General features: G+C 43.4%; 1 protein-coding gene across 2 annotated transcripts; it reads left to right on the top strand.

Annotated features, from left to right (window-relative positions):
- Window positions 1-3761: 3761 nt before the first annotated feature.
- Window positions 3762-26484, top strand: LOC139561642 (Fc receptor-like protein 5). 2 transcript variants are annotated; one of them, XM_071378886.1, is made up of 7 exons: window positions 3762-3811; window positions 6416-6460; window positions 15234-15494; window positions 15671-15919; window positions 21915-22085; window positions 22706-22747; window positions 25841-26484. In XM_071378886.1, exons 1-7 carry the CDS (start codon window positions 3787-3789, stop codon window positions 25861-25863), a joined length of 816 nt encoding a protein of 271 aa, XP_071234987.1. In that variant the 5' UTR covers window positions 3762-3786; the 3' UTR covers window positions 25864-26484. The 2 variants fall into 2 exon arrangements, with proteins under 2 accessions (XP_071234987.1, XP_071234988.1); XM_071378887.1 differs by lacking the exon at window positions 22706-22747 and having other exon boundaries at window positions 3763-3811; window positions 25841-26483.
- The last annotated feature ends 262 nt before the right edge of the window (window positions 26485-26746 follow it).

Raw genomic sequence — 26746 nt, 5'->3', positions numbered from 1 at the left:
TTCCAGTCCTCTGTAGCTGTAATACCACAGAGAACCAGAGAGGAACCAATACAATGTGGTTCACTACACAACCTTGTTCCAGTCCTCTGTAGCTGTAATACCACAGAGAACCAGAGAGGAACCAATACAATGTGGTTCACTACACTACCTTGTTCCTGTCCTCTGTAGCTGTAATACCACAGAGAACCAGAGAGGAACCAATACAATGTTGTTCACTATACTACCTTGTTCCTGTCCTCTGTAGCTGTAATACCACAGAGAACCAGAGAGGAACCAATACAATGTTGTTCACTACACTACCTTGTTCCTGTCCTCTGTAGCTGTAATACCACAGAGAACCAGAGAGGTACCAATACAATGTGGTTCACTACACTACCTTGTTCCAGTCCTCTGTAGCTGTAATACCACAGAGAACCAGAGAGGTACCAATACAATGTGGTTCACTATACTACCTTGTTCCTGTCCTCTGTAGCTGTAATACAACAGAGAACCAGAGAGGTACCAATACAATGTGGTTCACTACACTACCTTGTTCCAGTCCTCTGTAGCTGTAATACCACAGAGAACCAGAGAGGTACCAATACAATGTGGTTCACTACACTACCTTGTTCCTGTCCTCTGTAGCTGTAATACCACAGAGAACCAATACAATGTGGTTCACTACACTACCTTGTTCCTGTCCTCTGTAGCTGTAATACCACAGAGAACCAGAGAGGAACCAATACAACGTGGTTCACTAGACTACCTTGTTCCTGTCCTCTGTAGCTGTAATACCACAGAGAACCAGAGAGGCACCAATACAATGTGGTTCACTACAATACCTTGTTCCTGTCCTCTGTAGCTGTAATCCCACAGAGAACCAGAGAGGCACCAATACAATGTTGTTCACTACACTACCTTGTTCCTGTCCTCTGTAGCTGTAATCCCACAGAGAACCAGAGAGGTACCAATACAATGTGGTTCACTATACTACCTTGTTCCTGTCCTCTGTAGCTGTAATACCACAGAGAACCAGAGAGGAACCAATACAATGTGGTTCACTACACTACCTTGTTCCTGTCCTCTGTAGCTGTAATACCACAGAGAACCAGAGAGGAACCAATACAATGTTGTTCACTACACTACCTTGTTCCTGTCCTCTGTAGCTGTAATACCACAGAGAACCAGAGAGGAACCAATACAATGTTGTTCACTACACTACCTTGTTCCAGTCCTCTGTAGCTGTAATACCACAGAGAACCAGAGAGGAACCAATACAATGTTGTTCACTACACTACCTAGTTCCTGTCCTCTGTAGCTGTTATACCACAGAGAACCAATACAATGTTGTTCACTACACTACCTTGTTCCTGTCCTCTGTAGCTGTAATACCACAGAGAACCAATACAATGTTGTTCACTACACTACCTTGTTCCTGTCCTCTGTAGCTGTAATACCACAGAGAACCCAATACAATGTTGTTCACTACACTACTTTGTTCCTGTCCTCTGTAGCTGTAATACCACAGAGAACCAGAGAGGTACCAATACAATGTGGTTCACTACACTACCTTGTTCCTGTCCTCTGTAGCTGTAATACCACAGAGAACCAGAGAGGCACCAATACAATGTTGTTCACTAGACTACCTAGTTCCTGTCCTCTGTAGCTGTAATACCACAGAGAACCAATACAATGTGGTTCACTACACTACCTTGTTCCTGTCCTCTGTAGCTGTAATACCACAGAGAACCATAGAGGCACCAATACAATGTGGTTCACTACACTACCTTGTTCCTGTCCTCTGTAGCTGTAATACCACAGAGAACCAGAGAGGCACCAATACAATGTGGTTCACTACACTACCTTGTTCCTGTCCTCTGTAGCTGTAATACCACAGAGAACCAGAGAGGCACCAATACAATGTTGTTCACTACACTACCTTGTTCCTGTCCTCTGTAGCTGTAATACCACAGAGAACCAGAGAGGCACCAATACAATGTTGTTCACTAGACTACCTTGTTCCTGTCCTCTGTAGCTGTAATACCACAGAGAACCAGAGAGGAACCAATACAATGTTGTTCACTACACTACCTTGTTCCAGTCCTCTGTAGCTGTAATACCACAGAGAACCAGAGAGGTACCAATACAATGTGGTTCACTACACTACCTTGTTCCTGTCCTCTGTATCTTTCTCTCTCAATTCAATTTCAATTCAAGGGGCTTTATTGGCATGGGAAACATGTGTTAACATTGCCAAAGCAAGTGAGGTAGATATTATACAAAAGTGAAATAAACAATACAAATTAACAGTAAACATTACACATACAGAAGTTTCAAAACAATAAAGACATTACAAATGTTATATTATATATATACAGTGTTGTAACAATGTACAAATGGTTAAAGCACACAAGTTAAAATAAATAAGCATAAATATGGGTTGTATTTACAATGGTGTTTGTTCTTCACTGGTTGCCCTTTTCTTGTGGCAACAGGTCACACATCTTGCTGCTGTGATGGCACACTGTGGAATTTCACCCAGTAGATATGGGAGTTTATCAAAATTGGGTTTTGTTTTCGAATTCTTTGTGGATCTGTGTAATCTGATGGAAATATGTGTCTCTAATATGGTCATACATTGGGCAGGAGGTTAGGAAGTGCAGCTCAGTTTCCACCTCAATTTGTGGGCAGTGAGCACATAGCCTGTCTTCTCCTGAGAGCCATGTCTGCCTACGGCGGCCTTTCTCAATAGCAAGGCTATGCTCACTGAGTCTGTACATAGTCAAAGATTTCTTTAAGTTTGGGTCAGTCACAGTGGTCAGGTATTCTGCCACAATGTACTCTCTGTTTAGGGCCAAATAGCATTCCAGTTTGCTCTGTTTTTTGGTTAATTCTTTCCAATGTGCCAAGTAATTATCTTTTTTGTTTTCTCGTGATTTGGTTGGGTCTAGTTGTGTTGCTGTCCTGGGGCTCTGTGGGGTGTGTTTGTGTTGGTGAACAGAGCCCCAGGACCAGCTTGCTTAGGGGGCTCTTCTCCAGGTTCATCTCTCTGTAGGTGATGGCTTTGTTATGGAAGGTTTGTGAATCGCTTCCTTTTAGGTGGTTGTAGAATTTAATGGCTCTTTTCTGGATTTTGATAATTAGTGGGTATCGGCCTAATTCTGCTCTGCATGCATTATTTGGTGTTCTACGTTGTACAACGAGGATAATTTTGCAGAATTCTGCATGCAGTCTCAATTTGGTGTTTGTCTCTCTCTGTATATATCTACCTCTCTCTCTCCCCTCTTTCTTTGTATCTATCTCTATCTCTCTGTCCCTCTCTTCTACATCTCTATCTCTCTCTCATTGTATGTCTGTCTGGCTGTCTCTCTCTCTCTTTTCTATGTCTCTCTCTGTCTCTCTTCTATATATCCCTCCCTCTCTATCTCTTTCTCCCCCTCCCGCTCTCTGTCTCTCTCTCTCTGTTTCTCTCTATGTTTCTCTCTATCTCTCTCTGTCTCTCTCTATCTCTCTCTGTCTCTCTCTCTGTTTCTCTCTATCTCTCTCTGTCTCTCTGTTTCTCTCTATGTCTCTCTGTCTCTCTCTCTCTCTCTCTCTCTCTCTCTCTCTCTCTCTCTCTATTCTCTCTCTATTCTTTCTCTCGCTCTCTGTCACCATTCTCTCTGTGTCTCTCTTCTCTCCTCCTTCTGCTACACACATCGTTCACACCTCTCAGTCCTTCTCAGCAGACACTCTAACAGGAAGTACAGATGGGTGGAGAGGCTACAAGTCATCAGAGTTTAGATTGTTAGTGATCAACACGTTGAGATGGAATGGACCTGTTTTCTGCTCTGTGAGTTCTTTGAGAATAATATTATCTACATAGTTTAATATATATAGAGTTTAATATCTTTCTGGTTTAATATCTGTATGGTTTAATATCTGTATGGTTTAATATCTATATAGTTTAATATCTATATAGTTTAATATCTATATGGTTTAGAATCTGTATGGTTTAATATCTGTATAGTTTAATTTCTGTATAGTTTTATATCTATACACTTTAATAGGGGGGAGGGTTCTACTAAGCTAACAAATGGATCATTAAGCTATTTCATTTTGAATTTTAGGACCCCTGTCTAATAAAAATAATAAATAAAGATGACTAATGTTTTGGAGATACAAGATAAGCTCAGGATAAGCTCAGGAGATTTTTATTTGTGTTTTTAACTCCCTATTTTTGTAAACTACCTTCATACTTCCAATCATTTGTATTTGTTAAATTCAGACAAGTGGGGTCGATGAGCAAAATGCACTTTCTACCGCCGATGTGGAAGTCCTAGGCGTTGGATTGAGACACAGACCATAAAAAAAGATCACTTTTAAACTGACGGATGTCAACTCAGCAAAAAAAGAAACATCCCTTTTTCAGGACCCTGTCTTTCAAAGCTAATTCGTAAAAATCAAAATAACTTCACAGATCTTCATTGTAAAGGGTTTAAACACTGTTTCCCATGCTTGTTTAATGAACCATAAACAATTAATGAACCTGTGGAACGGTCGTTAAGACACCAACAGCTTACAGACGATAGGCAATTAAGGTCACAGTTATGAAAACTTAGGACACTAAAGAGGCATTTCTACTGACACTGAAAAACACTAAACAAAAGATGCCCAGGGTCCCTTCTCATCTGCGTAAACGTGCCTAAGGCATGCTGCAAGGTGGCATGAGGACTGCAGATGTGGCCAGGGTAATAAATTGCAATGTCGGTACTGTGAGACACCGAAGACAGCGCTACAGACCATGTGTAACAACACCTGCACAGGATCGGTACATCCGAACATCACACCTGCGGGACAGGTACAGGATGGCAACAACAACTGCCCGAGTTACACCAGGAACGCACAATCCCTCCATCAGTGCTCAGACTGTCCGCAATAGGCTGAGAGAGGCTGGACTGAGAGCTTGTAGGCCTGTTGTAAGGCAAGTCCTCACCAGACATCACTGGCAACAACGTCGCCTATGGGCACAAACCCACCATCGCTGGACCAGACAGGACTGGCAAAAAGTGCTCTTTACTGACAAGTCGCGGTTTTGTCTTGCCAGGGGTGATGGGCAGATTCGCATGTATCGCATTTATCGTTGAAGGAATGATCATTACACCGAGGCCTATACTCTGGAGCAGGATCGATTTGGAGGTGGAGGGTCCGTCCTGGTCTGGGGCAGTGTGTCACAGCATCATCGGACTGAGCTTGTTGTCATTACGCTGTGCGTTACAGGGAAGACATCCTCCTCCCTCATGTGGTACCCTTTGTGAGGCCGTTGGTAAAATTGAATAAATGCAGAGTCAGGCGCAGGACAGGAGTTCTGAGTAATAATCCAAGATTTACTCAATAAAAGGTAAGATTCCAACAATACATAAAACAAAAGCACGAACAACGAGAACCCACATGACAAACAATAACACACAAAACAGAGAGGGTTAAATAAGGAACATAATTAATGGAATAAAAATCAGTAATCAATAATAAATCAATAATGAAGACAAAACCAAACAAGAATGAAACATCGGTGGCGACTAGAAAGCTGGTGACGTCGACCGCCGAACGCCGCCCGAACAAGGAGAGAAGTCGTGACACCCTTCCTGCAGGCTCATCCTGACATACTGCTCATTCTGTGACTTCCTGCAAGACAGCCACCAGCCATACTGCTCATCCTGACATGACCCTCCAGCATGACAATGCCACCAGCCATACTGCTCATTCTGTGCGTGACTTCCTGCAAGACAGGAATGTCAGTGTTCTGCCATGGCCAGCGAAGAGCCCGGATCTCAATCCCATTGAGTACATCTGGGATCTGTTGGATCGGAGGGTGAGGGCTAGGGCCATTCCCCCCAGAAATGTCAGGGAACTTGCAGGTGCCTTGGTGGAAGAGTGGGGTAACATCTCACAGCAAGAACTGGCAAATCTGGTGCAGTCCATGAGGAGGAGATGCACTGCAGTACTTAATGCAGCTGGTGGCCACACCAGATACTGACTGTTACTTTTTTTAGACCCCCCACCTTTGTTCAGGGACACATTATTCTATTTCTGTTAGTCACATGTCTGTGGGACTTGTTCAGTTTATGTCTCAGTTGATGAATCATGTTATGTTCATACAAATATTTGCACATGTTGAGTTTGCTGAAAATAAACAGAGTTGACAATGAGAGGACATTTAATTTTTGCTGAGTTTATTTTTGTTTTATGTTAATTTCGATTGAAACACAAATGCTTCAAAATACTCTTAATTAAATTAATTATCTGTGGTACATCTCAGTGTGTACATCATGTACCATAGTGATAGTTCTCTCTGTGTGTTTCAGTGTTTACATCATGTACCATAGTGATAGTTCTCTCTGTGTGTTTCAGTGTTTACATCATGTACCATAGTGATAGTTCTCTCTGTGTGTTTCAGTGCTGCTGAGTACACTGGTATACTGTAGCCTCGGACAAGGTGGAGGTGAGTACATTTATCTATATTTATCACCTGTTCTATAATAGTAACATTTCTCTATATTCATCACCTGTTCTATAATAGTAACATTTCTCTATATTCATCACCTGTTCTATAATAGTAACATTTCTCTATATTCATCACCTGTTCTATAATAGTAACATTTCTCTATATTCATCACCTGTTCTATAATAGTAACATTTCTCTGAAAATATGTTGTGTGTGTGTGTCCTGCAAAGCTAGTTGTTTCTCTAGACACCATGTAACAGACACAAGCTAGTTGTTTCTCTATAGACACCATGTAACAGACACAAGCTAGCTGTTTCTCTAGACACCATGTAACAGACACAAGCTAGCTGTTTCTCTAGACACCATGTAACAGACACAAGCTAGTTGTTTCTCTATAGACACCACGTAACAGACACAAGCTAGTTGTTTCTGTATAGACACCATGTAACAGACACAAGCTAGTTGTTTCTCTATAGACACCATGTAACAGACACAAGCTAGTTGTTTCTCTAGACACCATGTAACAGACACAAGCTAGTTGTTTATCTAGACACCATGTAACAGACACAAGCTAGTTGTTTCTCTATAGACACCATGTAACAGACACAAGCTAGTTGTTTCTCTATAGACACCATGTAACAGACACACGCTAGTTGTTTCTCTACAGACACCATGTAACAGACACAAGCTAGTTGTTTCTCTAGACACCATGTAACAGACACAAGCTAGTTGTTTCTCGAGACACTATTTAATAGCTAGGATTTCGATGACCATAACAAATAGATATGGTGAAACCGGACACCCTTGTACAACTCCTCTTGATAATTCAAAACTCTCTGAGAAGTAGCCGCTATTTAATATTTTACACCTGGGGTTGCTATACATTACTTTTACCTATTTTATAAGCGAATCACCAAAATTAAAAAAACAAAATTTGACCGGAACACAGCAGGAGTTGGTTAACCTCTAACTCTATACACTATATCTCCGGTCATGTTTTTATTCGTTATAGGTGTTAACACACACCAGGTAGTTGGTTCTCTGTGATGAGATCTTCCTGAGATCAACCTCTTCCTGATTGATTGACTGAGTAATTGATTGTTTTGATTTATTGATTGAATTGGCTACACATTGACTTTAGCTCAGCTTTTTCTGTGCAGGAGACCTGGGATTGAACACAGGATATTGAATTTGGTGTAGACTGATAGAACTAATCAAAGGGTCTCAAATTGAATCTGGTGTAGACTGGTAGAACACATCAAAGGGTTTCATATTGAATCTGGTGCAGACTGGTAGAACAAATCAAAGGGTAGATTATGAGATGAAAGAGCGATGTTACGCGATGTAATGCATATTATTATTAGTATTGGATAGAAAACACTCTCTAGTTTCTAAAACCGTTTGAATTAGATCTGTGAGTAAAACAGAACTCAAGTTGGAGCAAACTTCCTGTCAGGAAGTGAGAAATCTGAAATCAGGCAATCTGTTCCAGGGTCAGTTTATTAATTTGCATGTATTCTATTGGTCGACATGCACTGCATACGCCTTCCCCTTGATATCAGCAAGCAGTGAGATTTGGAATGGAGTTGCTAGGCAGATCTGAGGCCATATAAAGGGTCTTGGAACGTGGGGTGCACTCTTTTCGACATTCTCCATGACGCAAGACAGACTTCAGGAATGCATTCTGAAAAGCTCCCGTTATAGGCCTTAGATATATCCGGCTCTGATTTTATTCGATATAGGTGTTAAAGACATCATAATGTTGTTATTTTAAACCGAGTTATATCAGTTTATATCAGTATATTGTGATTTTCGGATATTTCTTTGTGCTGCGTTATAGTGAGTTGGGCACGTCTGGGCCACATGGCTAATGTTTGCTGCTAATTCCTAAGTTGAAGACGGCAATCTACAACCGAGCAACGATGATTCTGGACAAAGGACCACTTGCCCAAGATTGATGGAAGCTCATCAAAAAGTAAGAACTATTTATGAAGTTAATTCGTTGTTCTGTTGAAAAATATTGACCTACTATTCCGCCATTAATTTCGGTGCTGTCTCGCTTTAACGCACGCTGTATGTCGTAGTAATGTTAATTTAAAAAATCGAACACAGCGGTTGCATTAAGAACTAATGTATCTTTCATTTGCTGTCCAACCTTTATTTTTTAGTCAAGTTTATGATTAGTTATTGATTAGATTAGGTGCCTCTCCCAAGATTTCTCCCGACATTTTGTTTGCATCTTGGCTACTATTCTCATTGTATAACCACGATTTGTGCCGCTAAATATGCACATTTTCGAACAAACTCTATATGTATTGTGTAATATGATGTTATAGGACTGTCATCTGAAGAAGTTTGAGAAGGTTAGTGAAAAAATTAATATCTTTTGCTGGTTTATTCATTATCGCTATTGTTGGCTTGAATCAATGCTGTTGTGTGGTTGGCTATTGTAGTAAGCTAATATAATGCTATATTGTGTTTTCCCTGTAAAACACTTACAAAATCTGAAATATTGGCTGGATTCACACGATCTTTGTCTTTCATTTGCTGTACACTGTGTATTTTTCATAAATGTTTTATGATGAGTATTTAGGTAATTCACGTTGCTTTCTGTAGTTATTCTAGTTGCTTTGGTGAGAGTTGTGATGGTGGCTGCAATGTAAAACTATGATTTATACCTGAAGTATGCAAATTTTTCAAACAAAACATATGCTATGCAATAAATATGTCATCTGATGAAGTTGTTTCTTGGTTAGTGACTATTTATATCTTTATTTGGTCGAATTTGTGACAGCTACCTATGCAGTAAAAAAATGGTGGGAAAAAAAAGTTGTGTCTTTTGCTATCGTGGTTAGCTAATAGAAATACATATTGTGTCTTCCCTGTAAAACATTTTAAAAATCAGAAATGATGGCTGAATTCACAAGATGTGTATCTTTCATCTGGTGTCTTGGACTTGTGATTTCATGATATTTAGATGCTAGTATTTACTTGTGGCGCTATGCTAGGCTATGCTAGTCAGCTTTTTTACTGATGAGGGTGCTCCCGGATCCGGGATTGTGACCAAGTAGAAGTTAATGCAATCGCCGTGTTAGAATTCTAAAAATAACTTCAGTACGACATGCAGCTACGTTATAGCGAGACAGCGCCAAAAATCAAGGCGGAAAACACAACAACACATTTTCGACAGAAATAGGAAATAACATCATAAATGGGTCCTACTTTTGTTGAGCTTCCATCAGAATCTTGTACAAGTGGTCCTTTGTCCAGAACAATCGTTGTTTGGATTTAGAATGTCCTTCTTCCCTCTCGAATGAGCAAGCAAAACTTGCCAAGTGGCGCGAAGCTCTCCATCGTCAACAAACTCAGAGAACGGAACACGCCAAAACTCCCGAAAAAATTTCAATAATCTGATTAAACTATATTGAAAAAACATACTTTACGATGATATTGTCACATTTATCAAATAAAATCAAAGCCGGAGATATTAGGCGTCTATAACAAAAGCTTTTCAGAAGCCAATGCGGAAGTCCTTTCCGCGTCTTCCTGAGCAAAGGAAATTGGGTTCCTGTCATTCCAAGCTTTCTCTTTTGACCATAGAAAGAGCTAGAAACCCGATTTCACCTCTCACAGCCTATTGACATCTAGTGGAAGGCGTATGAAGTGCATGTATACTAATAGATTTCAAGCAAACGATTAGGGAGGCCCTGGAACAGAGCCTCGATTTCAGATTTTTCACTTTCTGACAGGAAGTTTGCTGCAAAATGAGTTCTGTTTTACTCACAGATATAATTCAGATATAATTTAGAAACTTGAGAGTGTTTTCTATCCAATGGTAATAATAATATGCATATTGTACGAGCAAGAATAGAGTACGAGGCCGTTTGAAATGGGCATCTTTTATCCAAGCTACTCAATACTGCCCCTGCAGCCATAAGAAGTTAAAGAAGAATGTATTCATATCACACTGCGCCTTGGTCTCCTCACTACGACGAATGTGACAGAATAACCCACCCTAAAAGGACCAAGCAGCGTGATAAAGAGGAGTGGACATCCTGGGCCCAGGAGAAAGATGAGTGGAGGGCAACCTGGACCTGGGAGGAGGTAATGGCAGGGGACAAGACCTTGCCATGGAAGCAGGTGGAAACAGCGCAGGAGGAACGGTGAAGATATGAGGGTACACGGCTAGCACGGAAGCCCGAGAGGCAGCCCCAATATTTTTTTTTGGGGTGGGGCACACAAGGAGATTGGCTGAGTCAGGTAGGAGACCTGAGCCAACTCCTCGTGCTTACCGTGGGGAGCGTTTTACTGGTCAGGCACCGTGTTATGCGGTGGAGCGCACAGTGTCTCCAGCCCATTCTAGCCCTGTGCGCTCTATTCCAGCTCCTCGCATTGGCCGGGCTAGAATGGGCATCCAGCCAGGAAGGAAGGTGCCGGCTCAGCGCTCCTGGTCTCCAGTATACCTCCTTGGACGAGGATATCCTGCGCCGGCTTTGCGTACTGTGTCTCCGTACTGTGTCTTTTGCAGGGCGAAAATGAACATCCAGTCCAGGACGGTTTGTGTCAGCTCTACACTCCAGACCTCCAGTGCGCCTCCAGAGTCCAGTACGTCCTGTTCCTCTTCCCTGCACTTGCCCTGAGGTGCGTGTCTTCAGCCCGGTACCAACCGTTCCGGCACCACGTACCAGGCCTCCGGTGCGTCTCCAGGATCCGCGCCTCGGCAGTACAGAGCGTCCGGCGACAGTACCCAGTCCAGAGAGTCCTGCGGCAGTACCCAGTCCAGAGATTCCGGCGACAGTACCCAGTCCAGAGAGTCCGGTGACAGGACCCAGTCCAGAACCTCCAATGACGGACCACAATCCGGGAACCTCCAGTATCACAAAAAAAAAAAAATCACATAAATCAATGATATTACAGCAATACATAATACATTAACAGTGAAAATCACATTACAGATGTGAACATACAAATGTACCTCTGAATGGAACCAGTTGCTCATCCTCTGTTACTTCAGGCCAGGGTTGTAGAGGTACAGCAGACACTCCACCCACTCCCTGTTACTTCAGGCCAGGGTTGTAGAGGTACGCTCCACCCACTCCCTGTTACTTCAGGTCCAGGGTTGTAGAGGTACTGCAGACTCTCCACCCACTCCCTGTTACTTCAGGTCCAGGGTTGTAGAGGTACTGCAGACGCTCCACCCACTCCCTGTTACTTCAGGTCCAGGGTTGTAGAGGTACGCTCCACCCACTCACTGTTACTTCAGGTCCAGGGTTGTAGAGGTACTGCAGACTCTCCACCCACTCCCTGTTACTTCAGGTCCAGGGTTGTAGAGGTACTGCAGACGCTCCACCCACTCCCTGTTACTTCAGGTCCAGGGTTGTAGAGGTACGCTCCACCCACTCCCTGTTACTTCAGGTCCAGGGTTTTAGAGGTACGGCAGACGCTCCACCCACTCCCTGTTACTTCAGGTCCAGGGTTGTAGAGGTACGGCAGACGCTCCACCCACTCCCTGTTACTTCAGGTCCAGGGTTGTAGAGGTATGACAGACGCTCCACCCACTCACTGTTACTTCAGGTCCAGGGTTGTAGAGGTACGGCAGATGCTCCACCCACTCACTGTTACTTCAGGTCCAGGGTTGTAGAGGTACGGCAGACGCTCCACCCACTTACTGTTACTTCAGGTCCAGGGTTGTAGAGGTACGCTCCACCCACTCCCTGTTACTTCAGGTCCAGGTTTGTAGAGGTATGGCAGACGCTCCACCCACTCACTGTTACTTCAGGTCCAGGGTTGTAGAGGTATGGCAGACGCTCCACCCACTCACTGTTACTTCAGGTCCAGGGTTGTAGAGGTACGCTCCACCCACTCACTGTTACTTCAGGTCCAGGGTTGTAGAGGTACGGCAGACGCTCCACCCACTCCCTGTTACTTCAGGTCCAGGGTTGTAGAGGTACGCTCCACCCACTCACTGTTACTTCAGGTCCAGGGTTGTAGAGGTATGGCAGACGCTCCACCCACTCACTGTTACTTCAGGTCCAGGGTTGTAGAGGTACGGCAGACGCTCCACCCACTCCCTGTTACTTCAGGTCCAGGGTTGTAGAGGTACGCTCCACCCACTCCCTGTTACTTCAGGTCCAGGGTTGTAGAGGTACGGCAGACGCTCCACCCACTCCCTGTTACTTCAGGTCCAGGGTTGTAGAGGTACGCTCCACCCACTCACTGTTACTTCAGGTCCAGGGTTGTAGAGGTATGCTCCACCCACTCCCTGTTACTTCAGGTCCAGGGTTGTAGAGGTACGCTCCACCAACTCCCTGTTACTTCAGGTCCAGGGTTGTAGAGGTACGGCAGACGCTCCACCCACTCACTGTTACTTCAGGTCCAGGGTTGTAGAGGTATGGCAGACGCTCCACCCACTCACTGTTACTTCAGGTCCAGGGTTGTAGAGGTACGCTCCACCCACTCTCTGTTACTTCAGGCCCAGGGTTGTAGAGTTACGGCAGACGCTCCACCCACTCCCTGTTACTTCAGGTCCAGGGTTGTAGAGGTACGGCAGACGCTCCACCCACTCCCTGTTACTTCAGGTCCAGGGTTGTAGAGGTACGGCAGACGCTCCACCCACTCACTGTTACTTCAGGTCCAGGGTTGTAGAGGTACGGCAGACGCTCCACCCACTCACTGTTACTTCAGGTCCAGGGTTGTAGAGGTACGCTCCACCCACTCCCTGTTACTTCAGGTCCAGGGTTGTAGAGGTACGGCAGACGCTCCACCCACTCACTGTTACTTCAGGTCCAGGGTTGTAGAGGTACTGCAGACCCTCCACCCACTCCCTGTTACTTCAGGTCCAGGGTTGTAGAGGTACGGCAGACGCTCCACCCACTCCCTGTTACTTCAGGTTCAGGGTTGAAGAGGTATGACAGACGCTCCACCCACTCACTGTTACTTCAGGTCCAGGGTTGTAGAGGTACTGCAGACTCTCCACCCACTCACTGTTACTTCAGGTCCAGGGTTGTAGAGGTACGCTCCACCCACTCCCTGTTACTTCAGGTCCAGGGTTGTAGAGGTACGGCAGACTCTCCACCCACTCCCTGTTACTTCAGGTCCAGGGTTGTAGAGGTACGGCAGACGCTCCACCCACTCCCTGTTACTTCAGGTCCAGGGTTGTAGAGGTACGGCAGACGCTCCACCCACTCCCTGTTACTTCAGGTCCAGGGTTGTAGAGGTACGGCAGACGCTCCACCCACTCACTGTTACTTCAGGCCCAGGGTTGTAGAGGTACGCTCCACCCACTCCCTGTTACTTCAGGTCAGGGTTGTAGAGGTATGGCAGACGCTCCACCCACTCCCTGTTACTTCAGGTCCAGGGTTGTAGAGGTACGGCAGACGCTCCACCCACTCACTGTTACTTCATGTCCATGGTTGTAGAGGTACGCTCCACCCACTCACTGTTACTTCAGGTCCAGGGTTGTAGAGGTACGCTCCACCCACTCCCTGTTACTTCAGGTCAGGGTTGTAGAGGTATGGCAGACGCTCCACCCACTCCCTGTTACTTCAGGTTCAGGGTTGTAGAGGTACGGCAGACGCTCCACCCACTCACTGTTACTTCAGGTCCATGGTTGTAGAGGTACGCTCCACCCACTCACTGTTACTTCAGGTCCAGGGTTGTAGAGGTACGCTCCACCCACTCACTGTTACTTCAGGTCCAGGGTTGTAGAGGTACGGCAGACGCTCCACCCACTCACTGTTACTTCAGGTCCAGGGTTGTAGAGGTACGCTCCACCCACTCCCTGTTACTTCAGGTCCAGGGTTGTAGAGGTACTGCAGACTCTCCACCCACTCCCTGTTACTTCAGGTCCAGGGTTGTAGAGGTACGGCAGACGCTCCACCCACTCACTGTTACTTCAGGTCCAGGGTTGTAGAGGTACGCTCCACCCACTCCCTGTTACTTCAGGTCCAGGGTTGTAGAGGTATGGCAGACGCTCCACCCACTCACTGTTACTTCAGGTCCAGGGTTGTAGAGGTACCCACTGTTACTTCAGAGGCTCCACCCACTGCTCCCAGACCTCTCTTAATGCCGCCAGTTTGTCACACGTCTTGCAGGTCTTGACTCACGGTTATCAAATCGTACTATTCTTGATAAAGTGTGAAAAACATTCAGTGGCATCGTGGCACGTAAAATCACCCTTCCACTTTCTGCATCCCAGAGACTACATGTAGCCTCGCCCCGGGACCTATACACACCCGCTAAGATTAGCAGAGTGTAGTAGGCACCCAGGTCAATCTCATCCATCCTTTTCCAGCTGTCTCCATATTTACGGAAACCCTCCAAATTTGTAATCTCCAGGATGATTTTTCCGATGGCTGGTGTGATGAACATGTAGAATGTTGAAGCGATGTCCTGGGCAACTGCATTTCTTGTGGGCCCTGGGGTCATCCTTATGACATCAATGTGTGTGTGTCTTTTTGGTCCAATGTATTGGATAATCCAGGTTTTGGAAGTCTTTAATAGCTGATTCTACGATTTGTATTTGATCATCTGTTTTCCCAGAAGTGGTTAGATTCTTCAGTTACATTCTCTTCTGTTTTTCCGATGTGTATTTCTGTTTTAGTGATTCACCGTGGTGAAGGCTCTGTTTTTCTGGTTCTGTGTTTTTAGTGAGATAGGTTTCACAAGGTTTTTGTATTCTTCATCAGACCATTTCTCAATGTTTCTATCTCTCTCCCTCTCTCTCTCTCTATCTCTCTCCCCTTCTCTATGTCAAATCTATCTCTTTCAGCCTCTCTGAGTGTCAGTCCTGACAGATCTCAGTTCTTTAAATATGAGTCTGTCACTCTGAACTGTGAGGTTCAGGGGAACTCTGCTGGATGGAGACTGAAGAGACACACAGTCTCTGGGGAGCGTTCAGATTGTGGAAGAAAATGGGGAAAACCAGAAGGGTCTTCATGCATCGTGTCACTAATACCATCACACAGTGGAGTGTACTGGTGTGAGTCTGGGTCTGGAGAACACAGCAATGCTGTCAACATCACAGTACCTGGTATGTCCACAAACACCATCTACTAACATTATAGTGTTTAGTGGTTCATCTGGTTTCAGACAGCTGATTTTATGTTTATATATGATGTTTATAAATTATGTTTATATATTATATACAGCTGGAGCTGTGATCCTGGAGAGACCTGTTTATATATGATGTTTATATATTATATACAGCTGGAGCTGTGATCCTGGAGAGCCCTGTCCTTCCTGTGACTGGGGGAGATTCTGTGACTCTGCGCTGCAGATATCAGGGAACTCCCTCTAACCTCACAGCTGATTTCTACAAAGATGGATCCCTCATCAGGACTGAGACTACAGGAGAGATGACCATCCCTGCAGTATCCAAGTCAGATGAAGGACTCTACAAGTGTAACAACTCAAGCTCTGAAGGAGAATCACCAGAGAGCTGGATGACTGTGACAGGTGAGAATATGAGAAACCTTGACATTCAGATTATCTGGTTCTTCTTTACACTGTTAAGTGGTGCTGAAACCTGCATTATAAACTGGGTGGTTCTTCTTTACACTGTTAAGTGGTGCTGAAACCTGCATTATAAACTGGGTGGTCCTTCTTTACACTGTTAAGTGGTGCTGAAACCTGCATTATAAACTGGGTGGTTCTTCTTTACACTGTTAAGTGGTGCTGAAACCTGCATTATAAACTGGGTGGTTCTTCTTTACACTGTTAAGTGGTGCTGAAACCTGCATTATAAACTGGGTGGTTCTTCTTTACATTGTTAAGTGGTGCTGAAACCTGCATTATAATCTGGGTGGTTCTTCTTTACACTGTTAAGTGGTGCTGAAACCTGCATTATAAACTGGGTGGTTCTTCTTTACACTGTTAAGTGGTGCTGAAACCTGCATTATAAACTGGGTGGTTCTTCTTTACACTGTTAGGTGGTGTTAAAACCTGCATTATAAACTGGGTGGTTCTTCTTTACACTGTTAAGTGGTGCTGAAACCTGCATTATAAACTGGGTGGTTCTTCTTTACACTGTTAAGTGGTGATGAAACCTGCATTATAAACTGGGTTGTTCTTCTTTACACTGTTAAGTGGTGCTGAAACCTGCATTATAAACTGGGTGGTTCTTCTTTACACTGTTAAGTGGTGCTGAAACCTGCATTATAAACTGGGTGGTTCTTCTTTACACTGTTAAGTGGTGCTGAAACCTGCATTATAAACTGGGTGGTTCTTCTTTACACTGTTAAGTGGTGCTGAAACCTGCATTATAAACTGGGTGGTTCTTCTTTACTCTGTTAAGTGGTGCTAAAACCTGCATTATAAACTGGGTGGTTCTTCTTTACACTGTTAAGAGGTGCTGAAACCTGCATTATAAACTGGGTGGTTCTTCTTTACACTGTTAAGTGGTGCTGAAACCTGCATTATAAACTGGGTGGTTCTTCTTTACACTGTTAAGTGGTGCTGAAACCTGCATTATAAACTGGGTGGTTCTTCTTTACACTGTTAAGTGGTGCTGAAACCTGTATTATAAACTGGGTGGTCCTTCTTTACACTGTTAAGTGGTGCTGAAACCTGCATTATAAACTGGGTGGTTCTTCTTTACACTGTTAAGTGGTGCTGAAACCTGCATTATAAACTGGGTGGTTCTTCTTTACACTGTTAAGTGGTGCTGAAACCTGCATTATAAACTGGGTGGTCCTTCTTTACACTGTTAAGTGGTGCTGAAACCTGCATTATAAACTGGGTGGTTCTTCTTTACACTGTTAAGTGGTGCTGAAACCTGCATTATAAACTGGGTGGTTCTTCTTTACACTGTTAAGTGGTGCTGAAACCTGCATTATAAACTGGGTGGTTCTTCTTTACACTGTTAAGTGGTGTTAAAACCTGCATTATAAACTGGGTGGTTCTTCTTTACACTGTTAAGTGGTGCTGAAACCTGCATTATAAACTGGGTGGTCCTTTACACTGTTAAGTGGTGCTGAAACCTGCATTATAAACTGGGTGGTTCTTCTTTACACTGTTAAGTGGTGCTGAAACCTGCATTATAAACTGGGTGGTTCTTTACACTGTTACGTGGTGCTGAAACCTGCATTATAAACTGGGTGGTTCTTCTTTACACTGTTAAGTGGTGCTGAAACCTGCATTATAAACTGGGTGGTCCTTCTTTACACTGTTAAGAGGTGCTGAAACCTGCATTATAAACTGGGTGGTTCTTCTTTACACTGTTAAGTGGTGCTGAAACCTGCATTATAAACTGGGTGGTTCTTCTTTACACTGTTAAGTGGTGCTGAAACCTGCATTATAAACTGGGTGGTTCTTCTTTACACTGTTAAGTGGTGCTGAAACCTGCATTATAAACTGGGTGGTCCTTCTTTACACTGTTAAGTGGTGCTGAAACCTGCATTATAAACTGGGTGGTTCTTCTTTACACTGTTAAGTGGTGCTGAAACCTGCATTATAAACTGGGTGGTTCTTCTTTACACTGTTAAGTGGTGCTGAAACCTGCATTATAAACTGGGTGGTCCTTCTTTACACTGTTAAGAGGTGCTGAAACCTGCATTATAAACTGGGTGGTTCTTCTTTACACTGTTAAGTGGTGCTGAAACCTGCATTATAAACTGGGTGGTTCTTCTTTACACTGTTAAGTGGTGCTGAAACCTGCATTATAAACTGGGTGGTTCTTCTTTACACTGTTAAGTGGTGTTAAAACCTGCATTATAAACTGGGTGGTTCTTCTTTACACTGTTAAGTGGTGCTGAAACCTGCATTATAAACTGGGTGGTCCTTTACACTGTTAAGTGGTGCTGAAACCTGCATTATAAACTGGGTGGTTCTTCTTTACACTGTTAAGTGGTGCTGAAACCTGCATTATAAACTGGGTGGTTCTTTACACTGTTAAGTGGTGCTGAAACCTGCATTATAAACTGGGTGGTTCTTCTTTACACTGTTAAGTGGTGCTGAAACCTGCATTATAAACTGGGTGGTCCTTCTTTACACTGTTAAGAGGTGCTGAAACCTGCATTATAAACTGGGTGGTTCTTCTTTACACTGTTAAGTGGTGCTGAAACCTGCATTATAAACTGGGTGGTTCTTCTTTACACTGTTAAGTGGTGCTGAAACCTGCATTATAAACTGGGTGGTTCTTCTTTACACTGTTAAGTGGTGCTGAAACCTGCATTATAAACTGGGTGGTCCTTCTTTACACTGTTAAGTGGTGCTGAAACCTGCATTATAAACTGGGTGGTTCTTCTTTACACTGTTAAGTGGTGCTGAAACCTGCATTATAAACTGGGTGGTTCTTCTTTACACTGTTAAGTGGTGCTGAAACCTGCATTATAAACTGGGTGGTCCTTCTTTACACTGTTAAGAGGTGCTGAAACCTGCATTATAAACTGGGTGGTTCTTCTTTACACTGTTAAGAGGTGCTGAAACCTGCATTATAAACTGGGTGGTTCTTCTTTACACTGTTAAGTGGTGCTGAAACCTGCATTATAAACTGGGTGGTTCTTCTTTACACTGTTAAGTGGTGCTGAAACCTGCATTATAAACTGGGTGGTTCTTCTTTACACTGTTAAGTGGTGCTGAAACCTGTATTATAAACTGGGTGGTCCTTCTTTACACTGTTAAGTGGTGCTGAAACCTGCATTATAAACTGGGTGGTTCTTCTTTACACTGTTAAGTGGTGCTGAAACCTGCATTATAAACTGGGTGGTTCTTCTTTACACTGTTAAGTGGTGCTGAAACCTGCATTATAAACTGGGTGGTCCTTCTTTAGACTGTTAAGTGGTGCTGAAACCTGCATTATAAACTGGGTGGTTCTTCTTTACACTGTTAAGTGGTGCTGAAACCTGCATTATAAACTGGGTGGTTCTTCTTTACACTGTTAAGTGGTGCTGAAACCTGCATTATAAACTGGGTGGTTCTTCTTTACACTGTTAAGTGGTGCTGAAACCTGCATTATAAACTGGGTGGTTCTTCTTTACACTGTTAAGTGGTGCTGAAACCTGCATTATAAACTGGGTGGTTCTTCTTTACACTGTTAAGTGGTGCTGAAACCTGCATTATAAACTGGGTGGTTCTTCTTTACACTGTTAAGTGGTGCTGAAACCTGCATTATAAACTGGGTGGTTCTTCTTTACACTGTTAAGTGGTGTTAAAACCTGCATTATAAACTGGGTGGTTCTTCTTTACACTGTTAAGTGGTGCTGAAACCTGCATTATAAACTGGGTGGTCCTTTACACTGTTAAGTGGTGCTGAAACCTGCATTATAAACTGGGTGGTTCTTCTTTACACTGTTAAGTGGTGCTGAAACCTGCATTATAAACTGGGTGGTTCTTTACACTGTTAAGTGGTGCTGAAACCTGCATTATAAACTGGGTGGTTCTTCTTTACACTGTTAAGTGGTACTGAAACCTGCATTATAAACTGGGTGGTCCTTCTTTACACTGTTAAGAGGTGCTGAAACCTGCATTATAAACTGGGTGGTTCTTCTTTACACTGTTAAGTGGTGCTGAAACCTGCATTATAAACTGGGTGGTCCTTCTTTACACTGTTAAGTGGTGCTGAAACCTGCATTATAAACTGGGTTGTTCTTCTTTACACTGTTAAGTGGTGCTGAAACCTGCATTATAAACTGGGTGGTTCTTCTTTACACTGTTAAGTGGTGCTGAAACCTGCATTATAAACTGGGTGGTCCTTCTTTACACTGTTAAGAGGTGCTGAAACCTGCATTATAAACTGGGTGGTTCTTCTTTACACTGTTAAGTGGTGCTGAAACCTGCATTATAATCTGGGTGGTTCTTCTTTACACTGTTAAGTGGTGCTGAAACCTGCATTATAAACTGGGTGGTCCTTCTTTACACTGTTAAGTGGTGCTGAAACCTGCATTATAAACTGGGTGGTCCTTCTTTACACTGTTAAGTGGTGCTGAAACCTGCATTATAAACTGGGTTGTTCTTCTTTACACTGTTAAGTGGTGCTGAAACCTGCATTATAAACTGGGTGGTTCTTCTTTACACTGTTAAGTGGTGCTGAAACCTGCATTATAAACTGGGTGGTTCTTCTTTACACTGTTAAGTGGTGCTGAAACCTGCATTATAAACTGGGTGGTTCTTCTTTACACTGTTAAGTGGTGCTGAAACCTGCATTATAAACTGGGTGGTTCTTCTTTACACTGTTAAGTGGTGCTGAAACCTGCATTATAAACTGGATGGTTCTTCTTTACACTGTTAAGTGGTGCTGAAACCTGCATTATAAACTGGGTGGTACTTCTTTACACTGTTAAGTGGTGTTAAAACCTGCATTATAAACTGGGTGGTTCTTCTTTACACTGTTAAGTGGTGCTGAAACCTGCATTATAAACTGGGTGGTTCTTCTTTACACTGTTAAGTGGTGCTGAAACCTGCATTATAAACTGGGTGGTTCTTCTTTACACTGTTAAGTGGTGCTGAAACCTGCATTATAAACTGGGTGGTTCTTCTTTACACTGTTAAGAGGTGCTGAAACCTGCATTATCCACAGGATGGTTGAGCTAACGTAGGCTAATGTGATTAGCATGAGGTTGTAAGTAACAAGAACATTTCCCAGGACATAGACATATCTGATATTGGCAGAAAGCTTAAATTCTTGTTAATCTAACTGCACTGTCCAATTTACAGTAACTATTACAGTGAAATAAAACCTTGTTTGAGGAGAGTTCACAATTTTGAACATGAAATTTATCCAGGCGTCGTGCGTAAAAACAGCCACAAACCCGAGGTTCCTTACTGGGCGGACTACTACAACATAATTAGACAATTAAATGTTTTGTCATACCCGTGATATACGGCTTCCAGCCAATCAGCATTCAGGTATTGTCACGTTCCTGACCTGTTTCTGTTAGTTTTGTATGTGTTAGTTGGTCAGGACGTGAGTTTGGGTGGGCAGTCTATGTTTTCTGTTTCTATGTTTGTTTAAGGGTGACCTAATATGGCTCTCAATTAGAGGCAGGTGTTTTTCATTTCCTCTGATTGAGAGTCATATTAAGGTAGGTGTTTTCACACTGGTTGTTTGTGGGTGGTTGTCTCCTGTGTCTGTGTATGTCGTTGCGCCACACGGGACTGTTTTCGGTTTGTTTCTATGTTCGTTCTTTTATGTAGTCAGTTTTCCCTGTTCATGCGTTCTTCGTGTTTCATGTAAGTTCGTCGTCCAGGTCTGTCTACGTCGTTTATTTGTTTTGTAATTTTCCAAGTGTTTTTCGTGTTCGTCTTCGTCTTTAAATAAATTCATTATGTCTTATTCACACGCTGCGTTTTGGTCAAATTCCTGCTCCTCCTCTTCGGATGAAGAGGAGGAGGAAAGCCGTTACAGGTATACGATATTGGCCCCTGGGCCTTAATGCTTCAATATGTACTGTTGTTCTTACACTGTATTGGCTGTAACCATGACAATATACTGTGTTTCCATGTCTCTCTCCAGCTGTCATTCTTCCTCCAACCGCAGTTCCAACTCCCATTCCATCTCCATCTCCAGCAGTCCCAGTGTTGTCCATGTCTCTAACCAGGCTGTTGTGTAGTCTACTGGTGGGGTCTCCCTACCTGCTGGTGACCATCATACTGCTGGTGAAATGCTGCAGGAGCAGGACTCAAGGTGAGAACCTGAGTTTATACAGGATCACCTCAATCCAACAAAAAACCTGTTGTAAATCAGAATAATATCACAGGGACTGTAGTAGTTCTGATTGAACCATGTTGTAAAGTGTTTCTAACTGTTGCTCTGATTGAACCATGTTGTAAAGTGTTGATAACTGTATCTCTGATTGAACCGTGTTGTAAAGTGTTGATAACTGTATCTCTGATTGAACCATGTTGTAAAGTGTTGATAACTGTATCTCTGATTGAACCATGTTGTAAAGTGTTGATAACTGTAGCTCATATTGAACCATGTTGTAAAGTGTTGATAACTGTAGCTCTGACTGAACCATGTTGTAAAGTGTTGATAACTGTCGCTCTGATTGAACCATGTTGTAAAGTGTTGATAACTGTGTCTCTGATTGAACCATGTTGTAAAGTGTTGATAACTGTCGCTCTGATTGAACCATGTTGTAAAGTGTTGATAACTGTATCTCTGATTGAACCATGTTGTAAAGTGTTGATAACTGTAGCTCTGATTGAACCATGTTGTAAAGTGTTGATAACTGTAGCTCTGATTGAACCATGTTGTAAAGTGTTGATAACTGTAGCTCTGATGTTTTATAACTGTCTGTTTAGGAGAAACCACGGTACCCAGGGTGACACACCAAGACAAATATGGTATGTTTCTACATTAGCTGCACACTGCACTGAGGCTAGGAAACACTGTCACCACCGATAAATCCACTATAATTAAGAATTTCAATAATAGTTTTTCTACGGCTGGCCATGCTTTCCACCTGGCTACCCCTAACCCGATCAACAGCCCTCCACCCCCCACCGCAACTTGCCCAAGCCTCCCCACTTCTCCTTCACCCAAATCCAGATAGCTGTTGTTCTGAAAAAGCTGCAAATCCTGGACTCGTACAAATCAGCCGGGCTAGAAAATCTGGACCCTCTCTTTCTAAATAGTATATAATATATAATTATCTGCCGAAATTGTTGCAACCCCTAGCTTGTTCAACCTCTCTTTCATATCATCTGAGATTCCCATAGATTGGAAAGCTGCTGCGTTCATCCCCCTCTTCAAAGGGGGAGACACTCTAGACCCAAACTGCTACAGACCTATATCTATCCTATCCTGCCTTTCTAAGGTCTTCGAAAGCCAAGTTAACAAACAGATTACCGACCATTTCGAATCCCACCGTACCTTCTCCGCTATGCAATCTGGTTTCAGAGCTGGTCATGGGTGCACCTCAGCCACGCTCAAGGTCCTAAATTATATCATAACTGCCATCGAGAAGAGATATTACTGTGCAGCCATATTCATCAACCTGGCTAAGGTTTTCGACTCTGCCTCCCATTCAGGACCTCTACACCAGGCGACTCGGGCAATAAAAAAAGTGGTCAGATGATGCAGACTGCAGACTGCAGGACTGTCACAGACTGGAACATGTTCCGGGATTCTGACGAACCATCAAACAGGCAAAGCGTCAATACAGGGCTAAGATTGAATCATACTACACCAGCTCCGACGCTCGTCGGATGTGTCAGGGCTTGCAAACTATTACAGACTACAAAGGTAAGCACAGCCGTGAGCTGCCCAGTGACACGAGGCTACCAGATGAGCTAAACCACTTCTATGCTCACTTCAAGGCAAGCAACAGTGAGACATGCATGAGAGCATCAGCTGTTCCAGACGACTGTGTGATCACGCTCTCCGCAGCCGACATGAGTAAGACCTTTAAACAGGTCAACATAAACAAGGCTGCGGGGCCAGATGGATTACCAGGACGTGTGCTCCGGGCATGTGCTGACCAACTGGCAGGTGTCTTCACTGACATTTTCAACATGTCCCTGATTGAGTCTGTAATACCAACATGCTTCAAGCAGACCACCATAGTCCCTGAGCCCAAGAACACAAAGGCAACCTTGCCTAAATGACAACAGATCCATAGCACTCACGTCTATAGACATGAAGTGCTTTGAAAGGTTGGTAATGGCTCACATCAACACCATTATCCCAGCAACCCTAGATCCACTCCAATTTACATACCACCGAAACAGATCCACAGATGACGCAATCTTTATTGCACTCCACACTGCCCTTTCCCACCTGGACAAAAGGATAACCTCTGTGAGAATGCTATTCATTGACTACAACTCAGCGTTCAACACCATAGTGCCCTCAAAGCTCATCACTAAGCTAAGGATCCTGGTACTGAACACCTCCCTCTGCAACTGGATCCTGGACTTCCTGACGGGCCGCCCCCAGGTGGTGAGGGTAGGTAACAACACACAGTTGGTAAGGGTAGAGAGCAGCACATCTGCCATGCTGATCCTCAACACTGGAGCTCCCCAAGGGTGCGTGCTCAGTCCCTTCCTGTACTCCCTGTTCACCCATGACTGCATGGCCAGGCACGACTCCAACACCGTCATTAAGTTTGCATACAACACAACAGTGGTAGGCCTGATCACCAACAACGACGAGACAGCCTATAGGGAGGAGGTCAGAGACCTGTCCGGGTGGTGCCAGAATAACAACCTATCCCTCAACGTAACCAAGACTAAGAAAATGATTGTGGACTACAGGAAAAGGAGGACCGAGCACAAAGCCTATTCCCCCTCAGGAAACTAAAAAGATTTGGCATGGGTCCTGAGATCCTCAAAAGGTTCTACAGCTGCAACATCGAGAGCATCCTGACTGGGTGCATCATTTTTGGTATTGCATTTTTGCAATTGTACAGCAATTGCTCGGCCTCTGACTGCAAGGCACTACAGAAGGTAGTGCGTACGGCCCAGTACATCACTGGGGCTAAGCTGCCTGCCATCCAGGACCTCTACACCAGGCGGTGTCAGAGGAAGGCCCTAAAAATTGTCAAAAACCCCAGCCACCCCAGTCATAGACTGTTCTCTCTACTACCGCATGGCAAGCGGTACCGGAGTGCCAAGTCTAGGACAAAAAGTATTATCAAAAGTTTTTACCCCCAAGCCATAAGACTCCTGAACAGGTAATCAAATGGCTACCTGGACTATTTGCATTGTGTGCCCCCCCCCCCCCCCCTGAAGAGGGTGGGGCTAAAACGGAAGAGGGTGGGGCTAAAACTGAAGAGGGTGTGAACAATGCTGAATGGGTGTATGCACAGACAAAGAAGGGCTCTACAGTAGTAGTACCAAAACATTCAAATGCCATTTTCTCAGAATTCAGTTTATAAGTTTATCAATTTTCAAAGCAGAATTATTTTCCCATCATTTCTCAACTGTAGTGTGATTACTACCATTTTGTAGCTCTGAATCTCTACTTTAACCAACGTAAAAAATACCATTTCAAATGATGCTACAAATGACCGACTTGAGCCGGGTCGGTCACATATGGGAGAGTTGGTATGGACATAAGGAGTAAATAGCCCTGGTATTGATAAGGAGTAAATAGCCCTGGTATTGATAAGGATTAAATAGCCCTGGTATTGATAAGGAGTAAATAGCCCTGGTATTGATAAGGAGTAAATAGCCCTGGTATTGATAAATAGCTATTAGTAGCCCAGGTATTGATATATTGTAAATAGCCCTGGTATTGATAAATGGTAAATAGCCCTGGTATTGATATGGGAGAGCTGGACATAAGCAGGAGCCTCATTGGAAGTAATTTGAAAGGATTCTAAGTTTCACAGTATTGACTAGTAAATCATCTGATATGATTTACATTTCTAAGTGGTTCTGTATTGGATAAGTAAATACATGGCCACACTGATGAACTACTTCTGTGTTGAACAGGTGATCGTGTTGAAGAAGAGTGAGGCTGAGATCACCTGATCACCATAACAACCATCAGAATGGAACTCATGGAATTCTAATATAGAACTGTGAGTCACAATGCTGTATGTTGTTACATTGTAGCTCCACCTGCTGGAACAATAGTGGCATTTGATCAAATGTGATCTATTAACTGATACATGTATTATTCTGATTGGAATGTGTTTTAATATAATGTGTGTTGTATTATTCATTCAGCAGCTTTAACATCAGTCATATACTGGTCATATACTGCATAGCATTATGGTTGATACATTGTAAATGCCTTCACTTTTCATGTCTATACAGATCAACTGATAGGTGTTGAGGTTCAGGCATTATTGTTACAGGTTCAGTATAATGTTATACCGTAACATGTTACAGAGTTAGAAAATATACAGGAGATGAGAATTCATTTACTATAATTATTATCTTTATTTTCCCATTTTGGTCTCTAGAATAGTGCAGCATATAATTTTGGTCTCTATAGTAATTCATCATTATTTGATTTGATTTAAGCATTAAACTAATGTAGGCCTATTGATTTATTGTGGTTGTTTTGTGCAAACCATTATTTTTCATTTAATCATCCTGGTAAGATATTGCTTTTGTCTTTGTATCATATAGAATTAAATAAACGATTTTCCTCAACCATGTAGCCTGTTTTATAATCTGTTCTGAAGGACATCACAACTACTTCGTTTTTAATCCCCCTACAGCCCCCTGGGCCTTGAGTATCTTCTAAATGCTCCATTCCAGGTTCCCCCTACAGCCCCCAGGGCCTTGAGTATCTTCTAAGTGATCCATTCCAGGTTTCCCCTACAGCCCCCAGGGCCTTGAGTATCTTCTAAATACTCCATTCCAGGTTTCCCCTACAGCCCCCTGGAC

Source organism: Salvelinus alpinus, chromosome 31 (assembly GCF_045679555.1).
Source record: "Salvelinus alpinus chromosome 31, SLU_Salpinus.1, whole genome shotgun sequence".
Lineage (NCBI taxonomy): Eukaryota > Metazoa > Chordata > Actinopteri > Salmoniformes > Salmonidae > Salvelinus > Salvelinus alpinus.
Note: the sequence above shows the minus strand (reverse complement) of the source record. Positions and strands in the feature narration are given on the sequence as shown.